Raw genomic sequence first — 26,949 nt, 5'->3', positions numbered from 1 at the left:
AATTAAAGCAGTGCACAAGAAATATTGAAAGTCCAGGGCTGCATAAATACATACATTAGAGATATGACACATACCCTGTACGTTTTACTCCCATATTAGCTCATATAAATTATGAAAAATCTGATTAGTCTATATGTATGGCAAAAACACCTGCGACATTTTAATTTTCCTACTACACCCAAAGACACAATTCTAGCCTTCTACCGCGCTGTATCACTGCAATGCGTTGATTTCACCCCTTCAGACCTTTAAATGTAGTTACGCCACTCTCATAACACGACATAAAGTACATCTTTAGCCCTCCCTTCCATGATACTGTATGTACCAAGGAAGGCCCATGCGTTTCTACTGTGGCCTTTATGGGACATCTTTTAGTGAATTTAACGCAGCTGAAGGGACATCGAGACATGTGAATTTCACTTCACTTTTAATCCTACGAACAGAATCATTTTATTGGCTCATTTGAAACAGTGAACCGGATTGGCTCAAGTCCTACACCTCGGAAGCGATGGTAGGGAGACGTTAAGGCGCTGCTACTTCCACGACCTAGCTTCCCTGTGTATAAAATGTAATAAAGCGTCTTTCTTATTAGTTTTTTATGTCCCATTGAAATATGAGCACGAAACATTAATTTAGCCTAGTTAGCTTTGAAACGTTTCCAGTGCTTGCTTGTCGAACCCTCTTGTACTCAGCTCGCAGGGCTTCCTTTGGGGATTGTCTATTTTTAAACTCGTCATTGCACATCTCCTTGTCTAAAAATAGTCCCTCGACGTGAGCGGAACTAATCAGCACCAGAAGCACAGAGGTTGTCGGCAGAAGGGCAGTGGATGGATCCGTGCAGTTGTCCAACCAACACCTGTTACTGTGGCAGACCATGCTGCGTACCATCAGGGTAGCGGATGGATCCGTGTGGTTGTCTAACCAGCCCCTGTTACTTATGGCAGACCATGTTGCGTACCATCAGGGCAGCGGATGGATCCGTGCGGTTGTCTGACCAGCCCCTGTTACTTACGGCAGACCAGGTTGCGTACCATCAGGGCAGCGGATGGATCCGTGTGGTTGTCTAACCAGCCCCTGTTACTTATGGCAGACCATGTTGCGTACCATCAGGGCAGCGGATGGATCCGTGCGGTTGTCTGACCAGGCCCTGTTACTTACGGCAGACCAGGTTGTGTACCATCAGGGCAGAGGATGGATCCGTGAGGTTGTCTAACCAGCCCCTGTTACTTATGGCAGACCATGTTGCGTACCATCAGGGCAGCGGATGGATCCGTGTGGTTTTCTGACCAGTCCCTGTTACTTATGGCAGACCAGGTTACGTACAATCAGGGCAGCGGATGGATCCCTGCAGTTGTCTGACCAGCTCCTGTTAATTATGGCAGACCAGGTTGCGTACCATCAGGGCAGCGGATGGGTCTGTGTGGTTGTCTGACCAGTCCCTGTTACTTATGGCAGACCAGGTTGCATACAATCAGGGCAGCGGATGGATCCGTGCGGTTGTCTAACCAGCCCCTGTTACTTATGGCAGACCAGGTTGAGTACCATCAAGGCAGCTGATGGATCCGTGCGGTTGTATAACCAGCCCCTGTTACTTATGGCAGACCATGTTGCGTACCATCAGGGCAGCGGATGGATCCGTGTGGTTTTCTGACCAGTCCCTGTTACTTATGGCAGACCAGGTTACGTACAATCAGGGCAGCGGATGGATCCCTGCAGTTGTCTGACCAGCTCCTGTTAATTATGGCAGACCAGGTTGCGTACCATCAGGGCAGCGGATGGGTCTGTGTGGTTGTCTGACCAGTCCCTGTTACTTATGGCAGACCAGGTTGCGTACCATCAGGGCAGCGGATGGATCCGTGCGGTTGTCTAACCAGCCCCTGTTACTTATGGCAGACCAGGTTGAGTACCATCAAGGCAGCTGATGGATCCGTGCGGTTGTATAACCAGCCCCTGTTACTTATGGCAGACCATGTTGCGTACCATCAGGGCAGCGGATGGATCCGTGTGGTTTTCTGACCAGTCCCTGTTACTTATGGCAGACCAGGTTACGTACAATCAGGGCAGCGGATGGATCCCTGCAGTTGTCTGACCAGCTCCTGTTAATTATGGCAGACCAGGTTGCGTACCATCAGGGCAGCGGATGGGTCTGTGTGGTTGTCTGACCAGTCCCTGTTACTTATGGCAGACCAGGTTGCATACAATCAGGGCAGCGGATGGATCCGTGCGGTTGTCTAACCAGCCCCTGTTACTTATGGCAGACCAGGTTGCGTACCATCAAGGCAGCTGATGGATCCGTGCGGTTGTATAACCAGCCCCTGTTACTTATGGCAGATCATGTTGAGTACCATCAGGGCAGCGGGTGGCTTTTTCACCAATATAGGTCTCACTTATTTTCACTCAGAGTGCAGCAAAATATATTAATAGAAAGCACTGGAAACCCCATCAGGTCTGATGATGCCACCAGCATAATGGCTTTGTTATTGCTTGTTTTGTTTTTTCATTGTTTTTGTAAAAAATATTGTTGGGAGGTTGGCCTTGCATGTGTTAATTTAAAAAAAATGCTAAAAGCCAATATATCCTTTTGGCCTAAAAAAAACCACATTGTCATAGCAGTCCCTGACAGTCAAGGGAGCTACTTTGTGTTCTGCGTCTGTACTAAAATGTCTTATCTTATTATGAGGTTAGCCAATGGCTGAAGTGGACTACCATGTGCCCCATGCTGTACGCTGTGGTGGGAGGGAGAAAAATGTAACTGAGCAATAACAGACTACAGGATCCAACCTATACCTCGCTGATGAGGCCTAATAGGACCAAAACTAGTCTGATGGTTTGCTTGGGGACTCTTCTGGATGACATCTCCCCTGGTGGCTCCGGTTGGGCCGTTTGCTCGAGGAGCAGAGTCAGTACTGATTTGCATAAGGCGGGCCTTCATCTAGAGTGGGACAGTCAGCTGAAACCGATGGGCTAGAATGTGACCGCTAGCAATTATAGGTAGTTAGGCTATTTGCAAGTATTTCCTTTTGTTTATTTTAATGTCACGCCCAAAGTGGCCATACTTTGGTCACCTGCTTGCTGTTAGTAGAAAAAGAAGAGGTAGAGGGGTGTCTGTGGGTTGGTTTACCGACCTACATATCTCATAACCCAATTAATATAAAAAAAAACATACAGGAGATACAAAGTCAGAATGTGTGTTGTACTAAATCGGACTACTCTGCACCACGCCTTCACATAGTCATATTTTCACACTATGGGGCGTAATTTTAGCCTTAACACTGTAACAGTGCCTATTAAACATATTTTCTGTCACAGTAGTTAATTTTAAGTTCACACCTTTTTCACATTCCACACCATCACCACCTTATTGAAATACATTGTGGCTAGAGGGTCACCCTTGAATCCATCTCTACACCATCACCAGATGGGTTGGGTAAGACTTGGATTTACCATCCGTATCTCACGTGACGATACTCCGCCATAATGGTGGTTTGATAGGAGTTTTTCAGCCACATGTAATTTCTGGTGTATTCCATGACTCCGTTTAGCTCAAAGATTTAGTACAACACACATTCTGACTTTGTATCTCCTGTATGTTTTTTTGATATCACCTGCTTGCTGTGCCACAGGATCCAAGCGATACCTCACTGGGGGAGCTTGATAATGCGGAAACAGGTCTGGGGTTTTTTTGTGAGGCCTTATGGAGTGCACCTCACCTGGCAGTTCAGGAAGGACTGTCTCCTTGATGAGCTGGGTAAATGATGATTTGCATAAGGCAGGCCTTTGTCTAGAGTGGCACAGTAGGTGAAAAACAGTGGGAAATGCTACCACTAGCAACTGCCAGTGGTTAGACTCTTGTCAAGCATTTCTCCCACTACATTTGTCCCTGTTTTAATGGATATAGAGCATTGCATGAAAACCTCCAATATGTCAGTATATTATATATTTAATTTTAGTAAATTCAAAAGGTCTTGGCTAACGCCAAACCAAAATATAATGTTGATGTCACATACCCACATTCAACCTCAAGAGATATTATCTACATAGTGGCATCTTTTTTCAGTATGCCATGATCACTGGGCATGGAGGCAGTCTTTCTGACGGGTGCTGTTGTTAGTCCATAGGGCTTCAAACCACAAGTGTCCTTTAGAGGTCGCCAGGGGGCCGCAGCGGCGACCCCCTGGTTTGCCCCTTGCTACCTCTAGCACTGCCTTTGAAACCCCTGGCCTCAGGGGTGGCAACATCAGTTACAGGAACACAGTGACAGCTCGTCCTTATGGACGTCAGTTGGGGCTGCACTCCCTTTCTATCCTGGCAACTATAATAATACACTAATAGTCGAATATATAAATCATGTTTGCTCCCAACTTTTGGGATTATGCACCCTGCACTTTTCTTTTTGCACTATAATTCTATTAGTGGTTTTGAGATCGATCTACTGGTTATATAACATGTCCCACGGACATTGATTTTTATTATTCAGGTATAACATGCACTTTAATATTGTCTATTTAGTGGGGGATACCAACCTATTATGGGCGCACTACCTTAACTTTAGGGTACTAAGTTATAACTAGTGACAATAATCATAAGGTGCTTCTAGAGGAATGATGCGTATCCTACATCAAATGGCTTCATGTGAAGCAACAATAAGAACAATATCCTCTGAGCACACCCACAGTTCACACATATAGTTCCAACGTATATATGGCAAGCAACTCCAATCCTCAGGAGTCGGATCAATCAATATAGTCTCCAAGGTCAATGCACAAAAGAGTCCACTTTCTGTATTTGAAGTCCTTTTAATGAATTTCAAAAGTTGATTACACCAGCCAACACGTGTTTCGTCGTGCATAAATTATACCTCGACTTCTTCAGGGCTCTGTATCTTTCCGTAATCTCTCATCCTTATATGATCCTCATAGTATAAACAAATCTATCAGTCTTTCGAATCTCCTCCCAATTCATCCAGCAATATGTCAACCACCTCTATTTCTTTATTCATCCAGTAATTATCGTCTGGTGTGTTTTATACGTGATCGTTTAGGCTTCACTTGTTCACTATATTCAACGGTAAGTATAAAACATAGTATGCACAGGGTCGTCGTCTTCATTCGGTCAGTATACGGCTATCAATCGTCGGTTTCTTTAAATATCTCGACTACCTGTGTTCCGCTTATTAGCTTGTCATATCATCCGGCCTCATCCAAGCATTGGCGCTGAAGAAGTCGAGGTATAATTTATGCACGACGAAACACGTGTTGGCTGGTGTAATCAACTTTTGAAATTCATTAAAAGGACTTCAAATACAGAAAGTGGACTCTTTTGTGCATTGACCTTGGAGACTATATTGATTGATCCGACTCCTGAGGATTGGAGTTGCTTGCCATATATACGTTGGAACTATATGTGTGAACTGTGGGTGTGCTCAGAGGATATTGTTCCCACTTTAATATTGTGGTCATCCATTGGGCACTTGCCCTTGATGCATTCAACAGATAAAAAAAAAAAAAAAAAAAAAAATTAAAATTGTTAGAATTGTATAGTGGTTTTAATATTATTTATTTATTTATTTATTTCTTTCGATTTATATAGCGCTATATAACCCCGGGGTCTCTAAGCGCTTGTCCAGTAAACACCACAGGAACCAAAAGAAACACTACAGGCGATTTATAGCCCTCCCCAAGCTTTCTGGAACAGAACCGTCTTCAGCCTCTTCCGAAAGGTCAGCAAATTGGGTTCTTTGCGCAAGTCCACCGGCAGACTGTTCTAGACCCCTGGAAGGGTATTGGAGATGGCACGACCGCCCACTGTCGCCAATCTGAACCGGGGTTGCGTGAGCATAGTTGCTTCGGCAGATCTTAACACCCTGGACGGTGTGTATGGGGTCAGGCGGGTCTTGATGTAACTTGGTGCCTTACCATAAAGGGATTTATGTGCAATGCATAACCCTTTAAAAAGCACCCTCTGCCTTACTGGAAGCCAATGTAACTCACGCATGAGTGGGGACACATGCGTGCTCCTGGGTTTCTTGTGAATGAGCCTGGCGGCATCATTCATCACCATCTGCAGTTTGTCCAGAAGTTTTTGAGGTAAGCCCAAATAGAGCGAGTTACCATAATCCAGTCTTGCCAGGATCATAGCAGAGACCGCCCTTCGCAGGGTAGAATGGGACAGTAATGGCGCGATCTTCCTAAGTTGACGCAACATGCCAACACAAGTTCCTACCACCGTGGTGACCTGTTTCCGCATGGAGAGCTTGTCATCCACATAAATGCCAAGGCTTTTTACAGCCACTGCCGGCTCCGGGGGCGGTCCAAGTTCCCTCGGCCAGAATCCATCATGCCATGGGTTGCCGGCGATGGTAACAGGTAGAACTTCCGTTTTCTCCGGATTGATTTTTAAAGAATTCAGTGACATCCAGTTAGCTGTCTGCTTCAAGATGGCTTGCAGATTAGCTGGTGCCCCATCATCCATTTGGATAATGATTTGGGTGTCATCGGCATAGTTATATACCTGACAATCCATCTGATTCAGGAGTCCAATCAGTGGTTGAAGGTATATATTAAATATTATTGCATTTATGCACTTAATTGCACTGTACATTGTATTTGGATTGTCCATTTTATATGCTGAAGGATATTTCTTTCATGTCTATTATTGTGTGGGAGGAGTTCCGTTTTTGTACCAGTATTTAACCACTCATGTCTCTGGGTTTCGTCATGTGATCAAGTCCGGGTTCCCCGGACGAAACGCGTCATGCTGCCATCCCCATTGATGGAATAAAGCACATTATTTTCTTCTGAAATCCTTGGTTTGTGGTCTGTACCTGGCTGTGTCCGTTTGCTGTTTTCGGCGCTTCAGGATCGTGGATTCTTATATATATATATATATATATATATATATATATATATATATATATATATATATATATATATATATATATATATATATATATATATAATCATTTTCACTATTAGTGTCGTGATGATGGAGTTCAATTAGCTGAGATATGACCCTCTCTGGCGGCTTAGGTATGTTAAAAATGCTTCTAAATGTATCTTGTGTGCGTACTTGCAGGTGACATTGTGTTTATGTGAGAGTCTGTGTGTAAGTGTGAATGTGTGTGTATATGTAAGCATGTGTGTGAGTAAAAGTGAAGGTCAAAGGGCTTGTGATGTCATTTCCGCTACCCATTGCATTTTGGTGAAGTGACATGCATGGTTTAAACCCATCTGCCGTGCACAAATAATTATAATGTCCCAGTTGATCCCATGAAGTTGGATATAATAAGGTAGTTTTAAGTCCCAGTAAAACAGGAAATGACCATCATTTTTACTGCATATGGAGCAGTTTCGAATAAAGCCATGGGTAAGTTTACCAAAGGTTAAGTCATTAGGAAAGTAAGAAAAGTGAGACAACTAGTTTCTATAAAATACATGGTTGATAACTTTTGTCAGAGCATTGATATCTCTCAGGTACAATTCTTCTTGTCCTTAATCTACCACATAAAACATCTCAGGAAGACCTAACATTTTGTCTAAATGAATGATCACATAGACGCGGCATAGACCTACTGGGGGTCATGGTCCTTCCAGGATGGGGTAACAGTAACATCAAATACGTAGGATTACCTAAAAATGAGAAAATGTAACCTCAATGTAGTAAAGATCAAGGATGCTAAGATGCTCCCTGCCTCAACAGGATGGACAATATGGTCCCCGACTGCTTCCCACTAAAGCACAAACAGTCTGGAGATTCTTCGCATCTTTCACAAAGCTTCTGGGAAGGGATTACCACTAACTCAAAACTCTGGCACTCTTATACAGATCCGGAAACACCGCTCTGATTCTGAGATGAGAGAACCTCAGAAGCAAGATACTCAGGGTATACCTTGAGTTTTCTGGAACAATCTGTGAAAGTTCCTCAATGTTCAACCAAACTTTCAAAGGTACAGGAAATAAGTGAAAACTGTCAGTTTCAGACAAGCTTCCAACTTTGAACAAAGTGTAGGAGGACTCAACCCATACTATTTTGGAAGAGTCAGTCATGCTTAATTTGAGCAGGAGCTTTCCGGTGCTCAGCACCGGCACCTAATCATCAGCACCGGAGCTTATAGCACCAATCATGGCCACACCCATTTGGAAGGAATGCGATTTTCCCCATAATCACAGAATGTTGAGCCACACCGAAACTCGAACCTGGTTCCCCAACTTCAATGTCTGCAGCTCTAGCCTTTAGGCCAAATCCTCTCCAGGATAATACGTGCTGGGGCTCTAGTCAGGAGGCAGTTTGCACCAGCACATTTCTCCTGTTAGCGCTGCCACCTGAAGAGAGCCCGGCACCTTTTATATTACAAATTAACCACTGCAGTCATAAGCCCTATCAAACCACTGACAACTGTCATCCATACCATCTGATGGCTCTTCACAGCACACCCAGCATACCTGTTTCTACACTTTTGACTGTGACCACTGACAGTAGATTCAGGGTTGGCCGGATTTTAGCCCATCTGATGACGTTGATATCTAGAGGTGATGGAAAAGGCCAAGGGCATACAGTTGACAGAGTTAACTCATCTCCATTTTGATGATGGAGCCTCATTGGTTTGAGTAAAACTGTGATTATTAGACTCCAAGAGACAATTCAGTTTGTGGGGTGAAATACCTAAATCCATTTTTGTAAGACACCAAAACCATCCCTTCAGATGCGATCATCATTAGTGGTGAAAGCGGGTCGGAAAGGAGTTTTCTCTTTGCTGTGCTGTGCTATGACATTTTGGTTGTCCTTTATTAATAAAAAAAAACACTTTTTCAAATGGTTAACAAGTAGGTCCTGAAGTTTCTTGATGGAAGTAGGACTAAGGGGCCGATTATGATAGCACCCGCCGCAATGTTAAAAATACAGGATGTGACCGCCAGGGAGGCGGTCACATCCTAATTAGCACGGAGGGACCGCCGCTGCCCCTGCGGACGGTCCCTCCTCGTCTGGGGTGGCGGACGGATGCAGGTCCGTCCGCCATCCTAATAGGCCCCTTAGTTAGGAAGCCGAGTGGTACTGAACAGACTAGAACAATCAACTTTTTTTTTTATTCAGAGAGCTCTTCTCTTTTATATTTAAAATCATTTACATGTTCACACTTGCTGTTATGAACACAGATTTCAAGTGTTAACTTGATTCCGCCCGAACCCTGTCAGTCACGATTGTTACATCTTATTGGTTTTAGCATCCCTTCTAGCTTCACGCTTCCTACAGGTGTCTCTCTTTAGTTTTATTAATTTATATTTCATTTATTATATGTTTGTGAATTGTGTTATTAAAGATATGGATTGATTGTTCAGACCACATTTAAAAAGGCACATATTGTATAATTTCAATATAAGTAAAATCCTACAAGTCCAATTTCAATCTAAATTCCAAGTCCTGGTCAGTGATAGGATAGGCTGCTTGAAGGTGGCCATTGTGACATGGGGTCAGTATGCAACTACACGCCTGTCTCATTGGATGTCTGCGCTGATCACCCAAACTCACTGCAGAAAGAAGGACACTGGTTTACACTGAAGGGTTCCCAGGTGTCTTAAGTGGAACCATTTGTCAGAGGTAAATATGGATATGTACAACATAAATTGCCTCAAGTGTCATTGTTACATGTGTTTCTGGCAAAGCAAATTATGTTAAGTTTTCTATAGAACTTTCGAAGGTTGTAAAAACAAATCTTTGCATCTAGTTGCATAAAGCAAATCTTTGCATCTAGTTGCATATAACACATCTTTCCATCTAGTTGCATAAAACACACCCTTGCATCAAGTTACATGAAGCAAATCTTTGCATCTAGTTGCATAAAGAAAATCTTTGCATCAAGTTGAATAAAACAAATCTTTGCATCAAGTAGAATATAACGAATATTTGCATCTAGTTGCATTAAGCAAATCTTTGCATCAAGTTGCATAAAACAAATCTTTGCATCATGTTGGATAAAACCAATCTTTTCACCTAGCTGCATAAAACACATCTTTGCATCAAGTTGCATAAAGCAAATCTTTCCATCTAGTTGCATAAAGCACATCTTTGCATCACGTTGCATAAAACAAATCTTTGCGTCAAGTTGCATAAAACAAATCTTTGCATCTAGTTGTATAAAGCACATCTTTGTATCTAGTTGCATAAAGCAAATCTTTCTATCTAGTTGCATAAAGCAAATCTTTCCATCTAGTTGTATAAAGCACATCTTTTTATCTAGTTGCATAAGGCAAATCTTTCTAACTAGTTGCATAAAGCAAATCTTTGCATCTAGTTGTATAAAGCACATGTTTGTATCTAGTTGCATAAAGCAAATCTTTCTATCTAGTTGCATAAAGCAAATCTTTCTATCTAGTTGCATAAAGCAAATCTTTCTATCTAGTTGCATAAAGCAAATCTTTCCATCTAGTTGTATAAAGCAAATCTTTCTAACTAGTTGCATAAAGCAAATCTTTGCATCTAGTTGTATAAAGCAAATCTTTGCATCTTGTTGCATAAAGCAAAGCTAATCTTTGAACCTTGGTTGGAGCACAGTATTTTGTGAGGAGCATACGCAGTGACTGCCCCTACCAAGTTCAGGCCTGTGCTGCTACTAGTGGTGATGTGGAAAAGAGAAGTATATGAAGTGGAGAGTCTCTCAAACTGTGCATAATTTATACGATGTATGCCCATCCTTCAAGGGATACACTAATTCTGCAACCTTCACAAGTACAGGATGGAGTGTTTCCCCCAGCCTGGAGCTAAAATAAAGGAATCCTGATTACAAGTGGCCTATTAATGGATTCTCACGGAAACTCCAAGCCAAATACAAGCGAAGCATAAATTCTGCACCCTTAAGGTTTTCCGAGTTGTATGATCAGTCTGCACATTTGTGGTTTTCCCAGGAAACATTTTGCGAGCTAAAAGCAGGTGGAATATCTCCATGAATAAGGTGCTGCAAACCAGGGAAAATGTGAAAAAACCATGCAGAAACACCAATTTCTGCCCCCTAAACCTGCCATGATGTAGTTAAACCACTCCAAGCATTTACAACAGCCCACAACTAGGGTGAAGCATTACAGTACCGAAGGTTTCTTCCATATTTATAATGCGGACCTCGGTGACTCGTTTGGAGGAAGGCGCGCAATGACTAAGACGTGAGAACTTGTGATTCTTGGGCAAAAGAACTCGGGGCATAATTTAGAGTTTGGCAGGTAGGGTACTCTGACACAAACATGGCGGACCACCAAGTTCTCAAATTGAAGGTCCGCCCCCTCTATCCAGGCCCGGACTGGCCGTTGCCGTTTTTACAGCATAGCTGCAAAAGCGGCCCTGTAACAAAATCGGCCGAAAACCGGCCCCGCCAAAGAGCTCGGTCGCACCCCCAGGAGGGCCGGCCGAGCACTTTGCCAGGGCCAGTTTTGGTTCTCAGTCCGGCCCTGCCTCTATCTGTATCAGTTCATCATGTTTGCGCTGGCTGAGCCCCACCTGCCTTTGCAAGCAGAACCGTTACCTCGGTGTACGTATATCAGACTATCTTCTCTATTTAGTGTGGGCATTCTGATGTACTTCCTTTTTCTTCAGGACCGCTGGGAAAACATGGCAGTCCTGGAGAAAAAAAAAGAAAAATGACCTCGAGGTCCTTGGAGAAAACTCCCACGAAATCCAAGTCATTTATTTTTTGTTGTACCGAACCGAACTTCTGCATTTGGAATTTGCTTTCGTAAAAAAAACAGTTTGCTGATCAGCCTCCTGAAACATGGCGGTGGCTCAGAAAACATTTAGGGCCTGATTACGAATTTGGAGGTGCAGCGCGGGGTCCATCCAAACGCCGCGCCGCCAACCCCTTGGTCAGGCTGCCCGCCGGGTTCCGAGTGTTTCTTGTGTCTGGTGGCTTTTCTGTTTTTACATTCCCATGGCAAAAATAGTTCTGTGTAGACTGTAAAGTCCATGCTGTGCAGGAACTAGGGGGCATGCAAACAGGGGGGCACATGTTGCAGAGGCCCAAAGTCAACAGTGGGCCTTGTAGGCCCCCTTTGTTTCCTCTCCGCTGTAGTTTTCATGAATGAGGATCCGCCATGAAAAGCGTGGCAGAGATGAAACCTGTAATATGCTTAGCGGGACTGCGGCGGTCCCACCAAGCATATTGATGCCTCTAAACCGCTGCACCACCGTCTGCGAACGGCAGTTCCCTGGCGGCTGCTGTGGGGCAATGGCGGTCCAACCGCCCAAATTGTAATAGGCCAGCCCGAAGACAGCCACATCCACGCACCCGTGAGTCTGATGGTCCGTGGACCGCCAGACTCTTAATCGAGCCCTAAGGGCCTTCAGAGGAGCAGCCACAGTTGCGACTCCTCTGAAGGCACGGAGATTCCCGCCAGACAGGCCGAGGTCTCTAAATATGGTGGACAGTAGTCCGACACTGCGGTGGATGTTAATAGCTCCACTACCCTGTTTCTGAAGTATTACTGTGGCGGTGAGAGGTGAATGTTGTACCGGGACACTCCAGGTAGTCAGGAAAGTATGGTGAAGGATCCATGGAAAAAAAGAGAACTCATTTAGAAAGGCAGCCCTGCTCTGGGTTGAAAGAAATAAAAGAGGTGCTCTGTTATACTCTGAAAAGAGAAAATGAATAGGAAAGATGAGGGACCTCTTCGATGTATTTAAGAAGCTTAACAAAATCCAGGTATGAATTTAATGAAGAAATCTTTCACTTGAGGGACTGCAACCTTCCAACATGGAGCCAGCCATAAATGCAACTACTAAGGTGATATGCAGTATGGACAGGCAGTCGCTCGTTGGAAGACATCCGTGTATGGTAATGGACTAAGCTAGTTATAAAGTTGTAACCTTTTTCGTAAAATTGAAAGTTACACTTGAAAGATGCGGATACTCATTTATTACTGGGACGACTTGTGTAAGTGCCAAAATAAGTGCTACAAGTGTTTTGATATTGTGTAGAAAATGAATAAAGTTGTTTAAAAAGTAATAACATTGCTCCTTTGTATAACTTTCAGATGTTAAGTACAATTAGATGATATTCTTGCATTGCTGTTGTGACATTCCATCTAAAAAGCTGTTTGTGTTACTTATGTTCCATGGTAGAAATAATAACATAACATTTCAATGACTTTTGCAGCCACAAGATTACAATGACAACTCAATAAGGAATGCCAATAAATGGACTTACCCAGCATGCCCTTGTTAGAGTCCGATAAACACATGTCTTTCTCTGCACTTGGCAGCACAAAGCCCACCACAAAGATCTCCACTCCATCCGCCATCAGTGCAAGCCCCAGCACAAAGTACAGAGTCCACTGGAACCTTCCGTGGCCACACTCCTGCAGGATCAGCTCGTACTGTTGGGCCAGCTCCTCCTTGTCCTTCTTCCGCTGACCCTCCAGGTCCTCGAAGTCCTTGAACTCCCGCACTATCTGCTGGTTTTCTATAATCTGGTCTCCCTTCATGGAGTCAGTGCGAGGAATTCCCTGGTACTCGCCCTCATAGATCTCGTCGTCGTCATCGTGGCCCTCGGTGGCGTCGCTGGAGGCGCCCTCGTCATCGTTATTGTGTTGCTGGTCTCCACGGTAATAACCATCCTGGGGCTCGTCATCATCATCGTCATCTTCCTCAAAACGGGTGTATGAGCGTTTGGTGTACTCGTCCTGCACCCGGTCCACGTTCTTGCCCACCTTCTTGGCTGCATGCCGCTTGACCTCTTTGGCAATGTCTTTGGCGCCTCGTATGAAGGCAGTCCGGTCTTTGAAGGATTCATCCATGACGAGTTAGGGCAATTCAGTTCTGCAGCTTCTTGGGTTTTAGGTGTCTCTTGTGTACTAGGCCACTCTAGAACATCTGAATGTCAGTTCAGCACAGCTTTCCCCTCCTGATTCGGAATGTATGGATAATTAATTTTCAAACACAAAGTTACACAACTAATATGTGTCAGAAGAGGGTTGTCAGCACGGTGTCAGTCCTCGGCGATGAATGCCGAGAGTCAGTGACGGCCTGGAAGACAGCTAGCTGCTACGGCTGCAGTCGGATCACTTCAGATTTGATTGTGCTTCGTCTTTCATTAATTTCAGATGTGCTAGAGGAAAACAAAAGAAAGAAGTGTTATGAAACAAGGGTCTGGCATTTGTCTCTTGTTAATGTGTTTCTGACAGCTGACCTATTTATTAAGAAGATCTGTCCCTGATTTTGAGATGGGATGTTTTCCAAACATTTTCAGTTGTCCAACTGCCCACCTTTTGCATCCCAGCCTCATTTAGATTTAAGAGATTCGTGGTTTCCCCCAAAAAAGAGCTGCTGATGCCTCCCCCATTATAAAGAACCATCCTATGGGTTTACATAATGTTTCGCCTCCACCCTAGTCCGGTCAGATCCTCCAGCAAATTGTCGGAAGCCTTTTATCCTCCCTAGGTTTGCCATGTGGACTATTTCAATTCCCCCTTTCCTCTTGGTGATATCTTTTAATTTTTTTTTTCCGAATCCAGACCCCCTATTGTAAAGATCTGTTCCCCACTAAGGGTGTCTGTCATCAGAAATTAAATAGGTGGCAAATGGTCTGACTCGCAACCGTGGCTCAATGGTCCGGCAATCACTCTAGTAGCTCCCATCATGAAAGCAGTAGCTGCTTCTGTGAAGGGAAAAAAAACACAGACCAGGGAGGAAACCATACATGTTATCGTCCATCTGTGACAGAGCCTGCGGAGATATCACCGCTGCTGCTCCAGCTGTTTGGCTTTGTGCACTACAAATTTCAAATGAGCCCCTGTGTCTGTTAAGATCATGTGTTTGTGGGCTGCTCTGAGCTTAACATTTGTTGATAGGTAGGATCCGAACAGTACCGGCAAACATTCTCTACACTCAGAAGGATCTATTCCCTGGAATTCCATTCCCTTACATTTCTGCCAGAAAGTTAGGAACATTCCCAAAAGGTCAGAAGACTTTTCTTTTTCGCCAAGAGTATCCCTTGACTATTCCTGTTAGCCCCTCCCATTTAGCCTCCTCAAGGAGCTTTGAATCCTTTGTAGGGTAGCCCAGGACTACATAAAAATTATACATGAATTAAATATGTTGGCATCTATGGGTGTGAAAATAGGTTCATTTTACTATTTACTTCAGACGGGCCAGCAAAAGTGTCCAATCCCACTCTGAGACAAGTTAGAGTGAGGAAAGTCCAGACCACAAGCAGTCAGGAGACAATCAACATGGTAAGTTTCACACCTTGAGGAGGAAAAGCATTTCACCCCTTCCCATGAGCGGAGAAGCCCCATTGAGGGTGACTGGTGACACGACCAATCACAGACGTCTCCCTCAGGTAGCTAGCCCCCCTCTAGTGTAAATAAATCCTGCCTGTTGAGAAAACCATTAGGCAAGACCTTCTCACCTTTAACCTTCACATCCTTCGGATTTTCAAGATACGTTTTTTTGACTACATGTATTGCATTTCATTCATTTAAAAAGTAATTAATATACAAAGAAAATAAAAGTTGGTATTTCTTGAAGAACAAGGATTAAGAACAATATACAAACAAAGTTGCTAACAAGGGGCAGTCAAGTGAAGTCACATAATCTTTATTCGGCGTATTAAAAGCCATAAACATGATAAAAAAACAATAAAAAAATGCAAAACTTCAAACTTATTAGAAAGGTTTAAAAACAATGATGCCGAAATCTAAATCCCAAAGATCCTATGGGATTTAGATTTCGGGGGACGGGATATCGCCGGTCACCGTTGTGAGGGTGTATCACGTTCGCCAAGATAGTAAACAGATCCAAAGTCTTAAAACATTCACCAGCCACATGTAAAAGCAACCGGAATTCAATGAACTTGATACAATGCCCCATATCTATTTCTAGTTCTCAAGGAACACTTGACAAAATTTGCCACTGCAACACAAAAGTCTGTATTGCAGAGTTTGTGCAGGATAATAAACGCCCCCATGTGAGATCTAACCTTAAAAAAACGTAAAATTGGGGGCAAAAATGACAAAAAAGAGTACAATGCAAGGTACTTTGTTTGTAAACATCACAAGAGCAACTTGACAATGTTGTACTGCAGCCGACATCCCTAGGAAATACCACTAATACATGTAATGCGTTAAAACAAAACCTTATACATTAAAACCTGCAATTCATGTTAAACATCGATAACAAGTAACAATGTTTCGATTAAATTGTAGTTAACACTAGAGCAGATTTCATCAAAGTTTACCTGGTGAAATCTACCCTGCCTTTCCTTAAATGCTTTTCCTTAAATAACTCTTTCACCCAAGACACAAGATTTTTCTGTATAATTCTCCAGGTTAAAAAATAGCTCTGGGCAACCTAAATTTATAAATCCCACTTTGATATAATTAATCCAGGGGATCGCCAAAGCTTTGTTCAGGGAAAGCCGACTTTTGAGAGGTGTGCTCCTGTATTTCCTCAGATTCTAAGCTTGATCTTATCCTCCATAGGAGTCAGTCTCACCTCCGATTGACACACATATGAAGGAGTAGACTGGGGAACTACCAGGAGTCTTCGCAAAAAATGTTCTCGACCGTCTGTAATGGACCGGCATACACCCTCAGACACCGACTCCACAGCTCTTTGGCATTGAGTCACCCTTTTAGTATAAAGGCTGTGCCAATTTAGGTTATGGTCCAAAGGAATACCAAGATTATTAAGTCTGCTCTGGTTTTAAAAATTTTAGGTCCAATACTAATAGCAAAAGATTTTCTAAGATTGGTTTTATGATCTAACCCCCCCCCCCCCCCCCCACCCCCACCCCTAAAACTATAAAAGGCATCTAGAAGGAGTTGTAATCCATTTGTGGTTCTTGAGATTGGGACCGCCTTGTCTGCATATAATAAAATAATGCTGGTAAAACAATAAACTTCAGTTGGGGCAAAACTTTCCCTGTTTACTCAAATAACAATATAAGTCATTAATGTATATAAGAAACAAGAGGACATTTGAACAATAAATGCTTCCAAGACTATCTCAGGATCTGCCAGGGAACCTGAAAGAGCGAACTAGCCCCAGTGTTGTCCCGGGTCTCTAGAGTTAAGAAGTTCTGTCAGTGACACAGGCTTCACAACTTGACCTATGCCTCTCTTAACCACGTTTCCGTGTGCTATTGTGCTAATAAGAAACCACTGGCACAGGTTTTCAGACAAAGACGTGATACCTCTTGCCAAACCGCCATAAATACCCCTCACCAGGACATCTCTGACTGGGCATCTTAAAGAGCGGTTCCCCAGTTTTAGAGCTGTTTCTTGGAATGTTGCTTGTCAGCAGAGGATGCACGTCGGATTAATTGCAGATCTCAATATGTTTGCAATCAGATCAGGGGTGTATCTACCAATGGTGAGGTAGGTGCAGTAGCACCGGGGCTTAGGATTGGGCGGAGCCCACTGAGCTCCAATTATAGTTGTTTATTAGAACCAGCCGCGGCTCGTTCAGGTAAGAGCAGTGGGGCGGTGGGTACAGTTGGGGGGATTCGATGGACGATGACGAGGGAAAATTATTTATTTACTTACCTGCACAGGCCGTGGCTATTTAGAACCCAACCAGAACCCTTTTCTAGGTCCAGCCCGCGACAGCTAATGCGCTACTTGCGAGACTCTTGTATACAAAAGAGGCTTGCAGCATGCCCATTGCATACCATTCTTTGGCTTCTGGGTCACTCTTATCTGCTGCCTCCTAATCGGCCAGCGCATACCCAGCTGTTCTCCTTTCCCTTTCTGTGGAGCACAGACCAAGCACAGATCGATTCTACTTAATTGAGTGCCCGTCCGCAGCGCTCTCATTCAGGCACTATTTCTTCTCTCACCCCACCCCCTCTTCCCATGCCCCCATCTGTTTCTCCCTCCTCCCCCACAACATGGCTTAAAAAATAGCGCTAAGTCCGGTTGCGGCCGGTGCAGGTAAGCGCGGTGGGGCGGTGGAGCGGGCGGAGTTGACAGACGACAGAATAGGTTTTATTTAATTGTATCTATTCCATGTCTGTCGACTTCCCTGCCCCGCCCCACCATGCTAACCTGCGCCAACCGCCGCTGGCTATGATATGGTCAAGCTGGCTGCGTCATATCGCTTTTTTTTGTGTTTACCTTTTGAGGGCAGTTTAGTTTGTGGAACCCTTCTTTCAAACAGCAAATAATTGAGCGAAGGCTACTGGAAGAGACAATCCCAGGAGCTTTGCCTGTTTTTCGGGTTGTTTTTGGTATTGCCGACTGTATCTCTTGCCCTGGAATTTATTGGAAGTTTCTTACATGCCTCGCTAACCAGGGTGTTGCCAGTATGTTACTGAACGTCAAGCAATGAACGCTTGCTGTCTTCCCAAGTAAATATGTTTCAAAGCCTTGCTGACGGCTGTAATGCCAGAAACCGGTCCCCGGAAGCTTGTTTCCTTCCCAGTACAAGAATTGGCTTGGTAGTTTGGTCTGCCCTGTTCCCATGATGCACTGGGCCAGGGACAGACTAATTTGCATGTAGCCAGGTTCTGAGCTGGGATGGTGCAGTGAGCTAAAAAACGGTGATGGATCAAGCCCTGATCTGTTGACTGGGTACGAGTGTTCTGTTTAATTCAGATACTCTGTCCATCACCACCCCCTTTTCTGAATCCTTTGGTTCTCTGGCATTCCCTTTGCTGGAAAGGATCTTGAAAGCTAGCGGTACCAAGTTCATATTGTGTCAGCCTGTTGACTGGATGGGATTTCCGACAAGGAAATTGAGGGTCTGGATTTAAAATGCAGATCTGAAGCCAATCGGTTCCATCAGGACTTCATGCTTTGTTGTTGTTTGATTTCTGATTTTCTCATGTTTTGGGGTAATTTAATTGTAAAGTCTGTAATGATACAGGCCTTTTTGCAGGGGTATGTAATTACCTTAGAAATCGTGAAATCTGGCGTTTTTTGCTAATATTTATAGAAACATGACCACACTGTCACAAACAACTTTTTATTTTTATTTTAGATGTTTGAAGCTTAAGCATACTTTTTAAATGGGTGAAATAACAGTTTATGTTAATCTTCTAAATAATGTTCTTTAACCCTATCCATGCTGATGACGGAACCGCTCCGTCATCAGCCGCGGTGGCGCTGTGCTGATGACGGAGCGGTTCCGTCATGGCCCGGCCGCCGCACCTGCGCGGCGCGTTCTATTGAGCGGGCGGGGCCATGACGGACCCGCTCCGTCATGAGCACAGCTCAACCGCGGCTGGTGACGGAGCGGTTCCGCCCCGCCCTCTTAGCACTGCGGCGGAATAGCCGCCGCAGTGAAGGGGTTAATAAGACAGAACAATCTATCTAGGCCCTTATTCCCAAAGGTATGAGATTTGATTGCTACTAGCAAAAAAAAAAAACTCCTAATCTTTGATTACTAAAGAACAAACCAGAGACTGCGCACTAGGATTTCAACCCAAATTATAGTGTATGATGTTTACTTTTTTATTTTGCTGGTTTTGCATAGAGAAAAAACGTTTGCTCTAGCAGCCTTTTCATGTCACATTCTCAGTTATTATGAATGGGGAAACATCCATTACAACGCAGTCATTGCATTACACTGCTTTTACAACGCAACTACCTTTACATCGCATGCCATTACAACGCATGTCACTACAAAGCATGACATTACAACCCAACCCATTACAAAGCATTATAAGGTAAGTAATGGATATTTTTTCGTTTTAGGGTGGGTATGGGTTTTGGGGTAGATGAGAATAATAATTTTTACCCTTACACTATCCAACACTTTCCCTACAGGTGCACTCACTGGAGTGGAAATAGTAATTTTCACCCCAGTACTATTTAACACTTACCCTATTGTTGCCCTAAAAGTATTATGCGTTGTAATGGTATGCGTTGTAATGGAATGCGTTGTAATGGTAGCTTTTAAAAATGCGTTGTAAAATCATGCGATGTAATGGTAGTTGCGATGTAAAAACCACGTTGTAATTGTTTGCGTTGTAACGTCATATATTCTTATGAATGGGTTAATAGATAGTCTGGGTCTTGCAAATGGTGTAGCTGGGTGGCATCTGTTTGATTTGTGTGCTGATTTTTACCATACATGTTCATTTTACAAGTAGTCACTCCTATGTGGTTGACTGGTTTAGCGAGAATGTCAGTTCCACGCACTACATAAGCATAAATCCAGCCCATGAAGTCTGTGTTTGTCTATTACCATAGTGTTTTCATCACTAACTACAGCACTTCCAGCGGTAAAACTTAGGTAACCTCAGAAGGCTTGATTCATAAAGGGCCTCCACGCTCGTGCCGGCGGCCCTGCTAGTGGCGTAGCAAGGGGAAGAGACCGTCCGGCCAGGCATGAGTTTTCAGGCTGGCGCCCCCCCCCCCGCTCTTACCTGCGGCAAAAGCAGAAATTGATCACCAACACTCCCTCTCTTGCGGTAGCCGGGCAGCAAAGGTTGGGGCCACCACGGGCGGCAAAAGGTCTAGCTACATCAGGGGGGCCCAGAGCTTGTGGCGGAACAACTGCAATGAGAAACTAGAGCGCTGAAGTCCTACCACGAGTGCGGGCCTACACAACAAGTGCGGAGGCCCTTTGTGAATCGAGCCCAGAATATTAAAGACTTGTCGGGTAATTAATGGCAAGAAGATTTAATGGCCTTACCCTGTTGAACCTGCTCCTGTCAAGTGGAGGTAAGCAGTGGCAGTGAATTGAGGACCTAGCGGCTGCATTAATGCCTCAGTCCGCACAGTTAGTAAAGTTTGCTCTTGCAATCAAATTAAAGCCCTGGCAGTTTGCCAATTTAAGGGCTGATTAGTTTGTTGAATTCCTATATGAACATGCCTCCATTTGGGTCCAGTACCCAATGGAGTGTAATTTCATCAATGAACGGTTTAATTCTAATAGAGGTGCTGGTTGTGAAGAACATGCTGGTATGACCAATAGGATTTCACCATCAGATTCTATTGTTGTTCATGTAAACAAAGCTCTTATTGCGGAGGCATCAGTACGCTCTCAATGGCGACTCGGGCACGGGTCTTCGTCCTCTTCATGTTTTTCAGGAGTGGGGTAAAATCACAGTGCAATGTATTCCATTGGTTACTGACGCTACTCGCTAACCTGGTGTGCCCAGAAGTACAATATGTTTCTAGAGAGGCACATTAAGTTGGCTCCTTTGTTATGATAGCTCTACTTCATGTTGGGTTTTGCAACATATATAAATGCCTATGAGGGTTTTGCAGCATGGCAGCTTGCTGTGGAGCTGAGGATAATGTTTTACAGACGTCCTCGGTTTCAAACTGTGCCAGTCATGGAGCTAAACATATTTCTTCTTCTGTCAGCTGTGTGTTAATGAAGACTGTTGAGTTTACTGGAGGTAGCAGTTCAGGGCAGCAGATACCAGCATGGTTCCTGGGAAAATACGTTTGTCTAAACTCTAAACTACTCACTCTACGCCACTCCTCTCTTTGCCACTCCACTCCACTCTGTTCGAACCTATGCGCCTCCACTAACTTTTCACCATGCTGAACAGCCACCACGGTGGTGTACACCACGGCTAGAACTTATTGGCAAAGCCAATAGCTCACTCATAGGCGAGATCTACTGGCTTTACCAATGCTTGGTCTTCTTGGCATTAGGGCATATGGCGCCCCTGCTACACCAATGAACTAGAAGCAACCAACCTATTTGAATATGAAAAACTCTTAACCCATGTTTTTGCTTTAGATATCAACCCGTTTTCAGTCTGACGTTTAGGGCCAATGGTGGGCAACTGTAAGAGGCAAGACGGGGAGTTGGTGACACAAGTGCTTTTAAAACAAAGAAGAGAAGGAGACGATAGCGAGCAAAATCTTGAAACAAGTACCCTAAATGATGGTAAGGACCGGAAATCCAGAGTCTATGCTTCGGGGCTGCCTAATGGGAAGAAGGATCCAGAGAAACCAGGGAACTGGGGAACTGTGTCACGTATAACACAGCTTAGAAGAAGCCAGAACTACAACTAAAACTAGGAAACAAGTGCCACAACTGAAGTAAATGACAAAGTTTCTCCTCAGAAACAAGTAGCAGTACAGGTCACACTATAAAAATCCCTGCTTTATGCCTAGCTGAAGATGAACTATACAATGGCTAGAAAAGGCTTACACTACCGCTCAACCAACAGCAACCGCACTGTTGCAACTCATACAAAGAAGCATAACCACCATTTGCAAATCAAGGTTACGCATGACGCCAAGCAATGGTGCACACCAAAACCGCTTAATCAAACTTCGCAGAGGATCTGAGGACGCGCTCCCCACCTGCAATGCATGCTGCAGTACTGGCTAAAACGTACCCTGGTTTTGATGAAAGGTCTCAAGACCCACCACGCCTACAAAAACCATTTGTAGGGAAACCCCTACACCCACTATGAAATGTTCCTCAGGTTGCCTTCCAAGTTGAGCAATTGTAATGTATTCAATAATACAAGCTCACAACATACAACACAGCCACATTAGACTGTGACCGACTCTCGTGGAACGCATCTATAACCTTACGTATATATGTTTGTGTGTGCTTTTTGTATTGCGCAAACATAGCCAAAAGACGGAGAAGCTCTGTGCATGATCAAAGGCAAGTATATAGCCAACGAGTGATAGGAGAGGTAGTTAGTTTCAGTGGGCAGAAGTCTACAGCTACTGCATCATAATGTAGTGTTCGTCAAATAGGTCTGTCTTCAACTCTCTCCTCAATGGGAGCAGTTTGGGAGAGTCATGGTGGACATCTCAGCAACAACCCATCAGAACAATCAGACACAGCATCCTCACATGTACAACAGACATCCACTAAATTATAGTTTCATTTGGAGTTGCAAAGTTGCAACACACACCACAACATGCCATAGCACATTTACTAATATGGGCCAGGGCACATCCATAACTACTGGCTACCCTACTTTGTATAGCTCTGATATAGACAGCCCTAGAAAAATGATGGTTTGCAATTTGAGTGTTCTATTTACACTTGCAACAAAGCCAGCCCTTTGAAGTTGATTTGTTGTGCTCTGGCACTGCCTGTTGGCCATTTGTGGTAGTGTCATAAGGCAGGTGCTTACAATGGCTTTAGTTATCACTGACCTTGTCTATCAATGTGGAATATGTGCTTTGCAAAATATTATTGCAGCAGTAAACTGTTTTGCAAGGCGCAGTTAGTAGGCCCAGCTCTATATGATATTTGCAGTTAGGAAGAAAGGAAGAGATTGCCAGGCGTGCATGGGGCGAGTCGAGAGTGATTGGCAGTGCCTGCAGTGAGATCACGGGTGTGTTCCTGCGGGGGGAATGGTTGCTGAGAATATTGACTTCTTGTCTAGAAGAGAGCAAGTGTTTTTGGGGGGGGAGCTTGTGGTTGAGCTGCTTGCATGGCAGAAGTGGTGGTCTTAGCCCCACCGACTCCATATTGGGGGTTGGGAGGAACCAAAGATTTCCCATCAGGAGGGCCTGCTGGTAGAACCTACTGGAGCTTAGGCCGGTCTCTTGAAGACCCTCAGGTTGGAAGGGTGCTCTATGCCAGGTCTGGACTACCAATGGGGAAATTCCCTCAGTCATCCATTTCAGAGCGACCCTCGCGAGGCGCACGGTACGGCGGATGGAGACAGGTCAATGGAATTTGGTCCCGCTGATACTTGTGTAGACGGTAAGGGATTGATGTGCTCTTAGAGCTATTAACCCCAGTCCAGGTGCACCAGGTGTAATTCTTTTTCACAGATCTTAGGTAGGACCTATTCCCAACATTGGCCCAGGGTCATATCAGAATTCCTCATGCTTTTGAGGGAAGGAATTCAAGGCAAATAAGTTATTTAGGAGGGCCCCAAGGAGGAAGGGACTTCATACCTGCTTCCACGCCCTCAAGCATCTGCACAAGCTCCCTTCCCACCACCTCTAGTAGGTATAAGACGGGTTATGTGTGAACCACCGCTACCCCATAGTCAAGTCAAGTCAAGTCATAGAATTTGTATAGCGCACTACATACCCAGAGGGTTTCAAGGCGCTTAGGAAGGGGAGGAGGATTACTTGTCAAATATCCACGTTTTAAGTTGCTTTCTGAACGCTAGGTGGTTCTGGGTAAGGCGAAGGTAAGCGGGGAGTGAGTTCCATGTTTTAGCAGCTAGGTATGAAAAGGATCTGCCTCCCATGGTGGTCTTGTTGATGCGAGGAACAGTGGCGAGGGCTTGGCTGGAAGAACGTAGTTGGCGGGAGGGGGTGTAGAAGGACAGTCGTGAGTTGAGGCAATCTGGTCCGATGTCGTAGAGTGATTTGTGTGCGTGGGTAAGCAGTCGGAAAGTGATCCTCTTATTGACGGGTAGCCAGTGGAGGTCTTTAAGGTGACCAGAGATGTGTTCGTTGCGTGGGATGTCTAATATGAGCCTGGCTGAGGCGTTTTGGATTCGTTGGAGTTTCTTCTGGAGTTTTGCGGTAGTACCCGCGTAGAGGGTGTTTCCGTAGTCCAGTCGGCTCGTGACCAGAGCGTGGGTGACTGTTTTCCTTGTATCGGCGGGGATCCAGCGAAATGTTTTTCTGAGCATGCAAAGAATGTTGAAGCAGGAAGAGGATACGGCGCTGACTTGTTTGTTCATTGAGAGTGAAGAATCCAGGATGACGCCTAGGTTCCGTGCGTGGTCTGTCGGGATGGGTGCTTTTCCGAGGGCTTCCGGCCACCAGGAGTCGTCCCATGCAGAGGGGGATGTACCTAAGATGAGGACTCCTGTTTTGTCTGAGTTCAGTTTCAGACGGCTTTGTTTCATCCATTCGGCGACTTCTTTCATTCCTTCGTGTAGGTTAGTTTTGGCGGTGCTGGGGTCATTGGTGAGAGAAAGGATCAGTTGAGTGTCATCCGCGTAGGAGATGATGTTGAGGTTGTGTTGGCGAGCGATGGCCGCAAGGGGGCTCATGTATACGTTGAAGAGGGTGGGACTGAGTGAGGATCCTTGTGGTACGCCGCAGATGACTTCAGAGGCCTCGGACTTGAATGGAGGAAGGCGGACTCTCTGGGTTCTTCCGGTGAGGAACGAGGTGATCCATTCAAGTGCTTTTCCTTGTATTCCGATGTTTCTGAGGCGTTGTAAAAGGGTGCTGTGGCAGACTGTGTCGAAGGCTGCAGAGAGGTCGAGGAGGATGAGGGCGACTGTGTCTCCATTGTCCAGTAGAGTTCGAATGTCGTCTGTTGCTGCGATGAGGGCGGTCTCAGTGCTGTGTTTTGCTCGGAAGCCAGATTGTGAGGGGTCGAGGGATTTGTTGGCTTCGAGGAAGGCGGCGAGCTGGTTGTTGACAGCTTTCTCAATGACTTTGGCCGGGAATGGGAGAAGCGAGATGGGGCGGTAGTTTTTGAGTTCGGTGGGGTCCGCTGTTGGTTTTTTCAGAAGGGCGGTGAGTTCAGCGTGTTTCCAGTCTTCCGGGAAGGTGGCGGAGTTGAAGGAGCAGTTGATGACGTCTCGGAGGTGCGGTGCTATGACGGAGTCTGCTTTGTTGAAGATGTGGTGAGGGCAAGGGTCTGTGGGGGATCCTGAGTGGATGGAATTCATCAGGCGGATGGTGTCCTCAGTGGAGATTGGGTTCCAGTCGTTGAGGGTGTTCACGGGGGGAAGATGGTCAGCAAATGGTAGGGTGGGTTGGTTTCCGGGTTGGTTGTCAAAGCTGTTGTGGATGTCTGCAATCTTGTTGTGGAAAAATGATGCTAGGGAGTCGCAGAGGGTTTGAGAGGGGGTGATGTCGTTGGAGTTGGCCGAGGGATTGGAAAATTCCTTGACGATGTTGAAAAGTTCCTTGCTGTTGTGGGCGTTGATGTCAAGTCGATCCTTGAGTGCTGTTTTCTTGGCTTTTCGGATCAGTTGGTGGTGAGTGCGGGTGGCGCTTTTGAAGGCGTCCTTGGTGCTGGTGGTTGGGTCTTTTTTCCAGGCCTTTTCAAGGGAGCGGCAGAGTTTCTTGGACTTCCTGAGATCATCGTTGAACCATGAGGCCTTCTTGCTGCCAGGTTTGCTTTGACGTTTTTTCAGTGGTGCTAAGGTGTCGGCGGTGTTGGATAGCCATAGGGTGAGGTTGGCGGCGGCTTCGTTTGCGTTAGAAGAGAGGGCTGGGGAGTTTCGAAGGAGCGATGCGGATATTTGGTCCGTGGTAATTTTGTTCCAGTTTCTTTGCAGGGTAGGTTGGAGGTGGATGTTGGGTTTTGGTTTGCTGTAGGTGAAGTGGACGCAGCTGTGGTCAGTCCAGAGGAGGTCCGTGGTGTGGCTGAAGGAGACATGATTGCTGGATGTGAAGATGGGGTCGAGTGTGTGACCTGCGATGTGGGTGGGGGAAGTGACTAGTTGTTTAAGTCCGAGGTTGCCGAGGTTGTCCACGAGGGTGGCGGTGTTGCGGTCGTTGATCTTTTCAAGGTGAAAGTTGAGGTCTCCCAGAAGGATGTATTCTTTGGAGGGGAGCGCGTGAGGAGTGATGAAGTCCGTGATGTCTTCACAGAATTTTGCGCGGGGTCCTGGTGGTCTGTAGAGGAGAGTGCCTCTGAGTGTGGTTTTGGGGTCGATGTGGATCTGGAAGTGAAGGTGTTCGGAGTTGGCGAGGTTGGCGTCAGAGCTGGTTGAGATGCGGATTGATTTCTTATGGACGATAGCGAGTCCTCCTCCTGTGTGGCTGGTACGGTCTTTGCGAGTAATCTTATAGTCTTCAGGGATGGCAATGGTGATGTCTGGTGCGGAGGAAGCGTTCATCCATGTTTCCGTAAGGAAGGCGATGTCCGGAGAAATGGTGTCTAGTAGATTCCATAGGTCAATGGCGTGCCTGTGGACCGATCGGGTGTTGAGAAGGATGCATTGTAGGTGGTTGGGGTCGAGAGTCTGTGGTGTGGTCGTAGCGGAGATGTTGTCGGTGCCGCAGAATTTGCAGGAGTAGCATGAGAAAGGTCCATGGGTGCGTCCAGGAGCGGCTTGGACGCAGTTGGGGGCGCGACCGGGGTTAAGGGCTAGGAGGGAGG

General features: G+C 45.3%; 1 protein-coding gene across 1 annotated transcript in view; it reads right to left on the bottom strand.

Moving 5' to 3' along the window:
- Positions 1-26,949, bottom strand: part of SV2A (synaptic vesicle glycoprotein 2A) — a 308,096-nt gene that overhangs the window by 218,714 nt on the left and 62,433 nt on the right. Inside the window, exon 2 of the mRNA XM_086945381.1 lies at positions 13,184-14,083. Within this exon, the coding sequence (XP_086801507.1) occupies positions 13,184-13,772 (589 nt within the window). The 5' untranslated portion in view covers positions 13,773-14,083. The remainder of the gene's footprint in view (positions 1-13,183; positions 14,084-26,949) is intronic.

The sequence above is a fragment of the Lissotriton vulgaris genome, chromosome 12 (assembly GCF_964263255.1).
Source record: "Lissotriton vulgaris chromosome 12, aLisVul1.2, whole genome shotgun sequence".
In the NCBI taxonomy this organism is placed as follows: Eukaryota; Metazoa; Chordata; class Amphibia; order Caudata; family Salamandridae; genus Lissotriton; species Lissotriton vulgaris.
This window is presented reverse-complemented; position numbering and strand designations above follow the sequence as displayed.